This window comes from Aulostomus chinensis, chromosome 5, assembly GCF_037954235.1.
Source record: "Aulostomus chinensis isolate RoL2024-O1b breed Wild chromosome 5, RoL_Achi_v1.0, whole genome shotgun sequence".
Classification (NCBI taxonomy): domain Eukaryota; kingdom Metazoa; phylum Chordata; class Actinopteri; order Syngnathiformes; family Aulostomidae; genus Aulostomus; species Aulostomus chinensis.
The window spans coordinates 18,712,025-18,726,242 of NC_141324.1; the positions used below are offsets into that span (position 1 = coordinate 18,712,025).

The window sequence follows — 14,218 nt, forward strand, 5'->3', positions numbered from 1 at the left end:
CCACATCAGGAGTCTGGGTGGTACATCCAGAATTCACTCATTCACATGCTGTCACACATAGGTTTTTTTTTTTTTTTTTTTTTAATGAGTACAAGAGATGGGTGTGGCAGCCAACTCCGCTGGATTACAGGCCTACAAGTCTCGATCTGTCTTGTTTATTAAGGATTAGCTGAAAATATTTTTACAGAGAAAAAAATGAGCATTTGTATCATAATAATTCATAATACTTAACTGGATTAGGAGCAAACTGACAAGACCAAAAAAGGCTCAGATGTAAAACCAGGGTCTCTTTCCTCTCCACAAGATGGCGATGTTAACCCGTTTGGGTGGAAACTCAGAAAGGGAAGATGCTTTTGTTGTTGTGGTTCATCAACTTGAAAGGTGGAGATGTGAGACTACCGTTGAAGTGGAACTGCTCTAGTTATGAAAGCCAAACTGTTACTTTTATTTGTACTTCTCTGAAACTTGCTTTGTTGCTTCAGATAATCTAAAATGATCCCCGTCATCCTGAAAGTACGAGTGTCTACTTTTATCTTTCAACCAGAACAATGTGACAAATTCTCAGAAAAAAACAGTTGATGTATAAATGCAGCTGCCATAATCAAGTGTTGTACAGTATTCAGGATCTCTTCAACTTTGGGGTCGTTGTACTTCATTGAGTATGTGCATGTTAGGCTACTGGATACTTTTACTACTAGTTGGCCATTTGTTTAGGCTGAAACTGATGAGTATTTTCATGATCATCTTATCCATTTCATCTTTTCTACACACTGACATTAAAAACAATGTTCTCAGAACCCTCCGTGAAAATTCTATGGTTTGTTTTGACAGGTTAAAAAAATTAGGACATTCAATTTATGTGTGAAAAAGAAAAGACTATCATGTTTAAATATGGACAATAATGGTTGTCTTAAAAATTAAAAAAATAACTGGCGACTAATTCTCTGTTGATTGATTAAGCATTTTTTTGTATGCAAGACATCTGATCTGCTAATAATTAGGGGTAGATGTCATTTCAAAATTGCTGATAGTTACCTTTATATATATATATATATATATATATATATATATATATATATATATATATATAAAACCTATATCTAAAAAAATAAATACAAATATAAGTTCTTGAACAACACTTATTTTTTTACCAGTAACAATTAAAACCTATTTTAATATAATGAAAATTACTTGATACCCATTGCATTTCAAATCCTTGGATTTAGTTTTCCATTCCAACTGGCTTTGTCATATAAAAAACTGTTTCATAACACTTAAAATATTCCAAAATATGTTTTTTTTTCTAGTTCAACTCTTTAGTTTCCTTTCACTGCATTGGGATTTCCCAATTAACATAAAAAATAATCAGAATTTGGAGACTGAGTCGTTTGTAAATGTTACTTGATTGCTTTTATACGCTTTGAAGTTCAGTGAACTGGAGTTCAATACCCAGCACTGCCAATAATATGAGGTTTTCACTGACTATTTCATCTGCTGTCTTGACTAGCTCCAACATTAAAACACAGCTTTTTTGTATGTCTTCTCAACTAGTGTGTAAAATGTGTTGTTCTGCATTACGTTTGTGTACAACTACACCTTTAATTTTTGCTAATAATTCCACACCCTTACATTTGCTTCCAGTAGTTGTACTCAGGACTTGGAACCAAAGCGTAACTTAGTGTTTTTACACTGACTTTAGATTCATCGGAACTGGTTAAGACCAGCTACTCCGCAGGCCGCCCCACGGATTCCTACCCTCCACATGTCAGCAGCAGCATTCCTTGGAGGTCTAAGAGCGCCTCTGGTGGTCATGCGGCGGTATAACACCACTGGGCGCTGCTGGGTGAGAACATTCCGTAACCCCGATGCTCCTCCTCTCTCCTCACGGTGCCAGAGCCTCCTAAAAGCTCGCAGCACCACTTTATACAGACAAGAGCGGTTTTGTTGCGGCAGAAAAACAACATGGCAGACGAGGTCGTCCAATCCACTGGAGGAAGCGGCGGGATTGTGGTAATTAAATTAGAAGACATAGCGACAAACAGGGAGAGTACATGCCTACAGGAACAAGTTTACTCACTCACAGACTAGTTTGACTCAACTTTGATTTGCGTTCTGTTCTCTCCTGCTGCAGTCAAAGCAGTCTGCAGCCGTGTGTTGACGTGCAGCATGCGTTTGTGTCTCTGCAGATAGCCGATGACTGGCCTGGGTACAGTTTAGAGCTCTTCAGCTACCCAGCGCACTACACCGGAGATTTAGAGTGTGTCGTCATCCCACATGGCGTTATTATGGACAGGTACAACACTAAAACACTGCTTAAAAATGAAATAAAAAATGCTGCTCTTCAACCTCATTACAGGAACTTCTTAAGACTGTTATCTAAGTTTAGGATGACCTTTGGGATTTTTGGAGTCCCAAAACAACAACAACACGCTTTTTCTGTGAATTTTCTGAGAGTTACGATCTCCTTTGAGGATACAAATTTAGCTGTGACAGAACCATTGTAACTCAGATTCAGAAAACTTTATTTATCTCCGTGGGGCGCAATTAAGGGAGCAGAATAACTGAAAAAAATTCCTGGTTGAGGAATCTACAATTATGAAGGTATGAACCAGTGGTAGGGCCCAGGGGCAAACTTTACTGCCATAAGGTTCAATTTGGCCCAAACTCACAAAAAAAAAGCCAAACCTACAAATAATAATTTTAGAAATAATAACATAAAAGCATTTTTTCAAATGTTAAAAATCACTCTTCAATTGTTGTGTTTTTAAGGTAAATAAAAAATGTCATTGAAATATGTAGGATCTCCCTTTTCGATGAAGAGGCAGAGACAGCGCTACAAAAGGCATTTTAACAACAGTCCACCGTTGAGTTTTATTTTGGACCCCTGACACAAACCCTGTCCTCGATTCTCAGGTTAATGCTAAAAAAAATATATAAAAAATCAGCACTTTTATTGGGTCTGTGCGGTTATCATGAATAAATGAGTATTAATATCCCGTCTAACTCATCTTTTTAATGGCTAACAAGCCAGCTAACTTTAGCCAGTCAGTAGCTGTATGAAGTATTTAGATAGAGTGACCAAATACTGGGAATTTCAATATTTATGTATTTAAAAAAGAGATGATAATGTTCCTTTATGTTACAGTAGAACAGCTTTATAGCAGCTGATAACCATGCTTGCAGTCTTTTGATGATTCTTACAGATCCAGGCATGACAAGACGAGTCCAGATTGAAGAATTGAGTTTACAGCTGTAGTTAAGATTCCATAACTTATGAGGGGCTACAAGGTCTGAGATGGCTCAGGACACAGCCCTGAGTGTAGGATTTGCTTCTGTATTAGGAAGACAGGATTGTTCAGATCTTTGAAACCTAAGTTAAGACGGATTGTTTCTGTAATGAGACCCCAGAGGAGTTGCAGTGTCGGGATGTTTCTTCTAGGCTTCTTACAAAAACTACCTGGGGAAACACTGTTTTATGAAAATGGTTATTTTTCTTTTTTAAAACAACAAGCTTTTGGAAGAACACACACACACACACACACACACACACACACACACACACACACACACAGTCCTCTTTCTGTATTTCTTAAATACACATGTAATGTATTACATGAAACACCTCAATTTCCCCCGTTTTTTTTTTTTGACTGAATCTATTATTCAAAGATCAACAGGTTTGACAGCTTACAGATTTTCCACAGTAACGGATGTAAATGAAGTCGAGGGAATTGATGCACACACGATGTGTCCCTCCTCTCTTCCAACTTGGCCGTAAAAACGGGGCTGGAACAGACTGTTACTGCACCCTGTGAAGTATTTTGGCAGGAAGTAGTTTACTTTATTGCAACATAACGGTGGAAAAACCCTGAAAAGGTAGACGGACCCTCATAGCTGTTGAAAGTTTTGGTCTTTTTTTTCAGAAAAATGAAAGATATTCTGCTGATGTGAACAAAACAAGTAAAATTAAAATCATAGCAGATGTAAAAGTCACGAGGCTGTCCCAGTTAGATACCAAAAACCCCAGAAACACACACCCTTATCTGTAACACACTGCAATATGTGTCTTAAACTGGAAAGGTTATTAGCTCCAGTAGACTCAGCATCAAACGCAGTGAGCTGTCACACACATACGCATCTTACTGGTTTACAACAGGACAGAACGTCTGGCTCGAGACATCATGGACGATCTGGGGGACAACGACATCGTGGTGCTGTGTGTGCTGAAAGGAGGCTACCAGTTTTGTGCAGACCTAGCAGACAGGATCAAGGCCCTCAGCTGCAACTCCGACCGCTCCATCCCCATGAGGGTCCACTTCATCCGTCTCAAGAGCTACCTGGTGAGCTTCGTCCTCCCCGATGCTCGTGGAAGTGTGTGTATGGCTGCAAACTTTTAAGCCTATCAGCCATGATGGTTGTCAGTCTCATGATTCAGTCAGAAGGTGAGAATTTTATTTTATTCATGACAGCGCTATCTTTGTGTTCCTTGACTTTCATGTGGCCCACAAAAAGAGAAACAGACCCCAGATCAGATTTGGAGAGTTATTACGCAATGAATGTGTTGTTAAATACAACTAAAAATTGTGTCTGCTTCACAGAATGACCAGTCGACAGAGGATCTTCACATACTGGGAGCAGAGGACCTGTCGTTTTTAAGAGGAAAGGTAAAGCTGAAAAAAGTGAAAGCAGCTCAGGGAGTGGAGACACGTGAAGCCCTTATTTCTCATATATGTAGTGACAGATGGCAGCCTCTAGAGGGCAGCATTTCCTCATCTGCTATCCTTCTCACCCAACCCGAGGAAATGATAGTGATAGCAATATATATATAGCAATGCTATTATTTTCTCTATTAACCCCACTGTTTTAAATTCTTCTAAATCAGGAAGAACGAGTTAGATGGTGCTGAGGTACAAATATAAAATAAGTCCAGACAGAACAAAACTTGGAGGTAACAGTTGAGGAAAAGCACATGTCTACATCATTAGAATCAAGGTAACAATTAAGGAAGTGACAAAATAAATGACAGAACATTGCAATTAAACGTTTGCGTGCCTCTTCAGTATTAATGAGATCAGCTTCCTACAGTAACAAAGACCAGATCTTCTTTGCTCTATCGAAAGTTTTTGGCACCTGCAGGGTCGGCCATGTTGGCTGCCAACATTCCAAGAAACCAGGGTTGAGAGTTCAGAGGAGGGACTTTTGTGAAATAGCTGTATAAATAAATAGGAAGAGATGTTCACGTCTTCTCTTTGACAAATAATAATTCTCCTGGACACTGTTGTGTCATAACTGTATCAGTGTGTAGAAATATGCTGCAGATAAGGTTTTGAGAGTGGGACTGCACATCCATAAATAACATCCTGTAATCCAATACAGAGAGGAAAACTGCGTCAACAATTCTTTGCCTCATAAAGATAGAAAGGACTAGATTTATTACTAAAAAAGTCTAATTGCAATTTCAGCATGAAGAAGAACATGTCACTATGGAAATCCTCAGATATTTATCAGTATTGCATGAGATGAATATCCATCACTTTACGAGTTATGTTGGCGTTGCAAAAAGGGTAGGTGATTTAATGCTGAATAAAAAAAAAAGTTATTTGTTTAAACATTTTTATGTGATACAAAGATAAAATCACAATGCAAAAAGAGCCCAGGATAAACTGCCCATCTGTGCATGCATGCTTTAATTGCTACAAAATATTAACAAAAATGTTTATATTTACTCTAGATTTAATAATATATCTTTGGGATGTGTTTAGCTAGGCTTGTTTGTGCCTGTGTGTGCAAGGGGGGTTGTAAATCTCTTGGACCTTTTTATTTTGAGGGGCAGGGGCTGAGAAGTTTGGGAACTTTTGGTTCGACAAGTGTGGAAGGACATTTACAGTACATTCAGGGGGGCATATTAGTTAAACACAGCCAAATGTACTCTACAGAAGAGCCCAACATGCTAACATGCTAACATGCTTAACAGCGATAATGAGGATAACCATCATCTGTGAACACAGTTGCTAAACATTAGCATGTTAGCATTGGCGCTGTGCTGACTTAAGAATTCCATTCAGATTCAAAACAGTGCTGCACTCATAGAACTAGAGTTTTGTTTTGCCTACAGGTGTGTGTGTGTGTGTGCGCGTTTGTGTGTGCATGTGGGTCAAAAGTTTGAGAGAGTATTTTAAGGTAATAAAAGTCAGCTGATCTGAACACGGTCTCACACACACACACACACACACACACACACACACACACACACACACCTTTTAGCTGAACACATACGTACAGTACACACACACACACATTAATACACCCTGTAGCCAGGCGTGGTGTAGGTGCCTGAATCATGAATTGGAAATGAGGTAGCAGCAAGCTTGAGTCACTGCCTGCTGCCTTGCTCACAGTATTTAAAGTGTGCCTGTGAAATCCCTGGGCTCCCTGTGATGTACGGCTAAATTTAGTCTTCTGTTTGTAATGCTCAGATGTTTTTCTGGGAGAAGTCAGCTAACCATGTGACAAGAAACAGTACATATTTGATGCAACTCTTTTAGCTCCCTACAGTGTATTTGACAGACAGCAGTTTCCCCTTTCTCTGCTTCGACTTTAATAAGATAGCTTATTCTTTCATATTCCTTCAGCGTGTACTGCCCTCTAAATACTTCTGTATGAATAATGAGGCCTTCACAAGGCATCGCTACATGCTTGGGTGAACCCTTTGTTTGAGAGGTAAACTGCAAACATTTGGCATTTCAAACAGTTTCAGTTTTTATCTTGACTTGGGTAAGCAGAAGCGAAGCTTGGATTGCGTCTCCTAATATAAATAGTCCCCAGTTGTCTGCTGTTGATTAGACAAACATTTGCAGAATTTCAGCTATTTCAGTGTGACATGCAAAGAAGGGCGGTAGATTTCCCTTCTGGGTGAAGTAGACATTTTTCTGCTGTATTCATTTCCTGATTAATGTATACATAAAGTTATATACTAATGTAGTGGTCTGCATAACTCAATCATGCACAGTTCAGCACAGTTTTTGTTTATTTCCATACATAAAATGCTCAATCATTATATAGTACTTTTGCAGTACAAAAACACATTTCTTCTTTTACTGCAAATGTATAACCCTGACATGTGTGAGGTGTCAGGTGGGTCAAATATTTCATGCACTTGACAAAGGCTTGTAAGCTGAAACTTTGAGCTTCAGCTCCTGTTTTGAGGCCTGGCACCGTACAAAGCAACAAATGGGCAGGATTATTTCAAATGTGCAAATCTTTCTTTTATTTATATATATATATATATATATATATATCTTTACTGTGTAATTCTCTTGCATTGAGTGTTCCAGGAATATTTGTCACAACTGAAGCACTTTTGCGCTTTCTATGGGTTTTTCCTTAAGTCTGAATTCTTGCTTGTGTTGTACGTCGCTTTGGACAAAAGCGTCTGCTAAATGAAATTGTAGAATTGTAGAATTTGTATGATTGATTAGAGGATAGAAATTGTTATATGTTCCAACCCGAAAATAATCATTTCTAATGTTCCCTCCCTCTTTTTCCTTCCCCGACTGCTCTCGCCAGAACGTGCTGATTGTGGAGGTGAGTCAGCCATGTTTTTGCTTCCCTATCTTTCCTCCTTCCCAAACAGGCCCATTGTGCAGTTGTGGGCGATCCAGGTCGAGACTAAGAAGTTTTCTTTTCTTCTGGAGCGACATGGAGAAACTTTTTAATTAGCTGCCCTATATTTGAAAAATATTTGAGCTGTCCAAACTTGATCATACAGTAAACTAAACTCTCTTGTTAGCATAATAATTGAACGCACTGAGAAAGAAAGACGTGCACAGTCAAGGAAACCTTTTGGTCATTTAGAAATAATTACTTACTGTAAGTAGACATTGCATCATTAAACTTTTAGAAGCTGACTGCAGCCATTAATCAGAGCTTAAACATGTTTGAATATGTACTCACAGGCCGTCATTAACTAGGACTACTCACGCTAAGTCATGTTTTTTATTGTCGCACTTGATATGAATCATATTTAGAGTTCTGCGTTGTCTTGACTAAACTCAGTTTTACAGTGCACTGAAATAGAACACGTTTAAACCTATTCTCGTTTCATTTTCTATATGTTATGATAAAATTACTGAAAGTTATTGGCCAACTGTTCTCAACAGCAGAACTGCTTGTAATCTTTGGACTCATTATTTTGGTTTTCCATTCTGCATCATTAATGTATTGGGTCACTCCCATTCATCGGTTAAAAGTTGGTAACAAAAGTGCCCAAACTCCCCTTATTAACATTTTGGCACGAGTATGAGCTTACATTAGCAAGTATTGCACTCAGTAACAGATTATATAACATTGACCTTTATAACATGAATTTATTCCCAAGCTATTCATTTTATGGTATATACTGTACTTCATATTGCATATTACACAATTAAATTAATTCATAAACGTATCATAAACGTATTTTGCAAAATACCATATGTTCACTTTTTATGGGTTTTTATACTTCGAGATACTTTATCTTTTTAAGTATAGCTGCAGTTAATATTAAACAACTAATGAGGAACCGCAGGCTAACGTTACCGACACTGCTAACAGGAACTAGCTTCTTGTTGTAGCATTTAGCAAAAAAAACCATCTGTATTTACTGCGTTTAAGTGCAAAGCTAATAAGAACGACCCTGACTTAGTTCATTGCCTGTCACTTTGTTGGGCTTTGTCAAGAAGCCTGAATATTGTATTGTATGGTATGTATGAATATTGCGATCACTCCGTACATATTTATGGTCATTTGTCCTTAAAGTGCTTCGTATAAAGTAGATAAATACAACTGCACAACATTTACAAATTAAATGAAAACAAATAGAAACTTAAATCTTGTTTTTTGTTTCTTTCATTATTTAATCTTGTCATTCTTCTTGAGCAGTGTTGGAATCAAGAAATATCATTTCTGCTGCCCTGACACGTCTTCCCATCTGCCTTCCATCTGCTCTGCTGTGCCTTCTCTATGTAGGACACACTGACCTACATTTACATGACAAAGCATACTTCAATGGCTGCATTCCACTAGTAGTTTTCCCTCTTTCTAATGTCAGAGGTCAGATGTGTTTTTATGTACACATGTTAACCTTTTTCAGAGAAAGCCATATTTGTTTTGAGTGTTCATAAACGATTTCATAATGGAGGCACAGCTGACCAACATCTACAATTTCATTTATCCTACAGTGTGAAATTATTCTGCATTTTGGCATGAAATACTGTGCTTTCTTAATCCAATTTTCTTGTCTTTCACTACTCAGGGCATTGTAGGCACAGGCAAGACCATGAGGACTCTCCTGAAGCATGTTGAAGCCTTTGGGCCGAAAATGATCAAAGTGGCAGGGTATGTTAAGGCTGTGGAGCCCTCTAAACAAAACCAGCCCAGTCGCGCTGCTTTGTGAATCACTCAATTTCCGCCTTCAGAGTCTAGACACCGAGAGAGACGACAAAGTGAGAAAGGATCAGTGAGAGAATAAGTGACACAGGTTTCAGGCGGTATTGTTTCAAAATTAAAATTACACCTTGACCACCTATGCGACAGCTACAAAGGGATATTGTCTAATAATGTCTGCTTACATTTCCTCCAGATTGCTGGTGAAGAGAGTGCCACAGAACACAGGAAGACGCCCTGACTGTATGTATTTAACCAACCCTGTTCTGTGTTTATGACTCACGGTTTCATAAATGTTGAAACCTTCTCTGAGTCAGTGGAGCATGGAAATGATAATATTCCTTTGGTTTTTATTTCAGATGTTGGCTTTGAGATACCCAATCGTTTTGTGGTGGGATACGCTTTAGACTACAATGAGTATTTTCGAGACCTTAACGTAAGTTATCAGCTTTTTTTTTTTCTTTTTTAATTTGACACAATAGTGGTCCTGTTGTTCCAACTGTGATCCAGTATCAAAATGCCACCAACAGGAAGACGCGCTTGATTGCTACGTGACCGTAGTCGGACAGAGCTTGCAAAAGATGACAGTGACGGAGCAGTATTTTACAATGTAAAATTCCACTGAGAAAACCTTTCAGTCTCTATATATATTTGTTCATGTCTTAGGTACTGACCCAGGTAGATTCTTTTTAAACACACTGGTATCAGATCCATGCATGAATTGGTGTCAGGAAGGAAAATCTCCCCCGATATCACCGACTGTCATAAAACGAGTCATCACAGGAATATTTTGGTAATGGATGTTGTTGAATCTCCATTTTATACTGTGGTCTTTCCTCTTTTTACAGCATATCTGTGCCATCAGCGAGAGTGGGAAGATAAAATATAAGATATGAGCCAAAGAGAGGACTGTCACACAGATGTCATCTCACAGCAAGCCTGAACATTTTCCTGGAGATGCCAATCACTTACAGCTGCTATCGTGACATTTGATCTCGTGCGTCCCTGTTTTGTTTTAACATTCCTTCTGTGAATCTATTCCACAGACATTGCATTTGAACTGAGCATTTGAGCGAAATGAGTACATGTATTATGATGTTTTTAATTTTGTATTTCTAAAACTGATGTACATGGAAAATGGAAAATGATTTATTCCCAAACAGATTCTTCTTGAAGGGACTTGATGAACATGACCAGTATGAATGTGGTAGATGTTAAGTTCGTGTGTGATGAGGAAACAAAGGAAACCTGTCTTTTTAATGTGTTGCCTTGTTTGCAGGAGGGAAAATGTGCTGTTTTCTGATAAATTATGCATTTTCTTCATCTCTGCATTACATTTTATAGTTTGCAGTTTCTCTATAATGGAGAACTAAGTAGCGTTGTTAACACTTAGATTTATAACTACCTCTCATTGGGTTTTCAGTATTTGGGAGTTCTCCTTTTTCTTTTTTCATTTGATGGACTGCTAAGTCTTCATTTGTATTCTGCGTGTGTATTACTACATTTTCATTGTGTCCTGGTGGAGCTCATAAGGGATAAAATATTGTGTACCTCATACGTCTATTTGCGAGACATCTCATCGGGTGGTGTGTTTAAATCGTGTCTTTTTATACTTTAACATAACTTTTTAACACGAGTGATCATAATGACACCAAAAAAATGGGCTCCTTCGCAATTTTCCCTCTTAGATCTGTTTTATTGAGACACAGCACAAACCGAACCGTTCAGAAACAAACTGAACTTGGTAGACATCAGGTTACCACTGCTGAAAGGGAAAAAAAAGGCAATCTGGATCCAAAAGGAACAAGGGAGAGTCTGTTGTGTTGAGCCGTTGTGCTCTTTGTGTACACCTGACATATGACTCCCACTCTTTAAGCAGTGAATATGTTTGTTTTTTTTTTCTCTCGGTCCAGCGGGGATAATGTTGAATTGACTACCTGATCTTTTAAGAGAGCAGAGCTAAAATGGTAATCCCTTGGAACACTTCCAAAATTGTTGTTTTTTTGGGATAGATTCTTTTAACCTTAGAAATATCAATACTACCTTCACTGCAAATACATTTAAAAACAATGACAAGCTAAGCATCATGCTAATGATGTCAGTCTACTGGAAGAAAAAAAAAAATACTTGAGTTAAAGGCTATCGGGCTATACTGAATGTATGTGAATGTTATTGTATTGCTACGTCCTCCATGCTACCGAAAGGTGACAAAATATTGCTACTGCAATATATCATGTTACAAAATTGATCAGCAATGCAGAAACTGCTCTTCTATTAATTACAATCCAAATCTGATCCACAACTCTTGATACCAACACTTCTCCAAATACCAGATTTTATCATTATTGTTTGCATTATGCATCATGAGGTCAAATTAAATCACGCAGCACTTATATTAAGGAGAAGAAGAATGAATGTTTTTCATAAAAATGCATTCCACAACAATTTAATTGAACTGTACATACTGTTCTCTATCCATAAAGTCAGCTTAAATGTTCATAAGCACCTGATTTCGATATTCAAGATCTAGTGTGCCATCTTTAATACCGATACACTGATGCCAGATGCCGATGTTTTTAATACAGCTGGTATTTTAAACTGATTCACCCCCCACCCCAGGTATTTTGTGAAACCATTTTGACAAATTGTTTATTATTCATGTATATCGGTGTTCAAGAGGCTCCAAGCTAGGACACTGCCTCCTGCTGCACAATGTTTTCATCTTAGTTGTTGAAGTTCTTTTTAACTGACACCACAATGCAGTATATAAATGCACATTTCCTGCCTTTTTTATCGGGGCACTTTTCCTCCTTTTACGCAGACATTCGTGCATCATAGATTAATTATCTTGCAGTATCGCACAATCACTGTATTGTGATGTTATAATGAGCAAAATATTGTGATAGTATTAAATTAATTTGTGATTCCCACCCCTGATTACTGACGCATGAATGTGTGAGCAGCATTTTGACATTTTATGACGAGCCAAATCACTGTTTATTTGAAAAGTGTGAATCTGACAAATGTCATTAGAGAAGTGGAGTATATGTAGTAGAATACAGAGCAGGTCGAGGTGAGACGAGGTAACATCATGAAGCAATGCACCCCGCCTAAGACGAGCCCTTTGTGAATCTGGCGATGCTTTGTCTGCTAGGAACAACTGAAACTAGAGCCGCAACAATTAATGCACGTGTTATTGGAAAAAAGAAAAGAAAAGAAGAACCTTCAACCGTTTTCAGTATTCAACCCTACTAGTCTTCTTTCAAGCAAAAATATGAAACACTTGCTGATTCAACACTGACACACCTGCCAATTTATTAGGTACAGAACTAATTTATAATACTCCAACACCACTGTAATAAATCCTCACTTTAATAGGTCTTTTTTTTTAAATTTATTTTAACTAAATCTTTAAGAATGTTCTTTTTTAACTGCCATCAGCAACCAAGCAACAGCCTAAAAAATGAACATTAAAATAAACCACACCTCTGAGACCGATTTACTAAAAAATAAGCATCATGATTTGAAGATTTATTTCATTTTCTATGGTTTAATTTAGGTGTTACTAATTGTTATTCGAGTGAGCCACTGGAAGAAGAAAACTGGATGGACAGGACAGCTTTGTGAAAGTCTCCTCCCTAAACTGACCCCTGCAACAAAAGCTCCATAACCCAAGAACAGGTGGTCCCTTATGTCGGAGACGAATAAAAGGGACATTTGTCAGGGCCTTGAGGACTTGACCGTGTTCGTGTATACATGGTGCCAACTCTCCTCACAGTTTATATAATAAAAAAAAGGCGTCTGTAAGTGGTGTTTAATTTGCTGCGAGGATAAGGAGCGGGGCGGCATGGTTCGGAGGTAGAGGCCGTCTAGTAACCGAAGGGTCGCTGGTTCGATCCTCGCTTCCCCCGGTGACTATGTCCAAGTATCCTTGAGCAAGGTACTGAGCCCCTGATTGCTCCTGACGGCCCTGCGACAGACTGGTGACTCGTTCAGGGTGAACCCCGCCACTCGCCCAATGTCGGCTTGGATAGGCTCCAGACCCCCCCCAACGGATAAGCGGTACAGAAAATGGATGGATGGATTAAGAACCGTACGGTGAGAATTTACACATTCCTCAGGGCAGCTCTGGTCGACCTCACTTTGAACCAGGACATGTGACTCCTCTATCAGTTAACGTCTTTAAAATCAAAACGGATAGCAAATTGTACTGCTCAGTTTTAAACTACTAGTTTAATAAATTAATAAAGTGTAAAACAGTACGCTATACTTTTTTGACTCCTTGGAGAGTGTGTCATTAAGCTCGATTGGCTCGGTGAGAGCGTTGCGGTTACTTTTTTGTAAACTCACACGGGATTGGTTAGATTAAAAGCAACGCGGTTTCTGATTGGCTGACAGTGTCATGTTGACCGAAGGTGGACTCCCAGAGAGTTGGGATCGCTGGAACCACAAAATTCACTGCCAGAGAGCTGCACCATGCGCCTACACTGCGAGGGTTTGGAATAATCACCGGGAAGCCATTTGAACTCATAGTATATGTAATTATGTCAACACCATCCCGCCTCGAAGCTTTTAAAACATGATTTTACTCTATCTAGTCGCTTTTATCGGGAACCACCGCTGCTGTCCGCCTGTAATGACGCCTCCAACTTACTCAGGTAACTTTGTTTAAACTCCAGCCGTTAGCATGGGTGCTAACCACAACGCTAGCATCCCGTTATCGCACTTCATTTTTGCCTTTACCTACTTTAAAAGCATTGGAATTAACTTACACAAAGTGTCCACTGTCGCGACA

General features: G+C 38.6%; 2 protein-coding genes across 5 annotated transcripts in view; both read left to right on the top strand.

Moving 5' to 3' along the window:
• Nucleotides 1-1,855: 1,855 nt before the first annotated feature.
• On the top strand, nt 1,856-12,431 carry prtfdc1b (phosphoribosyl transferase domain containing 1b). Its single transcript, XM_086203694.1, has 9 exons — nt 1,856-2,010; nt 2,187-2,293; nt 4,157-4,340; nt 4,599-4,664; nt 7,567-7,584; nt 9,293-9,375; nt 9,620-9,666; nt 9,783-9,859; nt 10,272-12,431. Exons 1-9 carry the CDS (start codon nt 1,963-1,965, stop codon nt 10,317-10,319), a joined length of 678 nt encoding a protein of 225 aa, XP_086059820.1. The 5' UTR covers nt 1,856-1,962; the 3' UTR covers nt 10,320-12,431.
• Nucleotides 12,432-13,864: 1,433 nt separating this feature from the next.
• arhgap21b (Rho GTPase activating protein 21b) overlaps nt 13,865-14,218 on the top strand; it is a 34,861-nt gene continuing 34,507 nt past the window's right edge. For all 4 annotated transcript variants that reach the window (XM_086203702.1, XM_086203696.1, XM_086203695.1 and 1 more), the window contains exon 1: nt 13,865-14,081. The gene's annotated coding sequence lies outside the window, so the exon portion shown is untranslated. The remainder of the gene's footprint in view (nt 14,082-14,218) is intronic.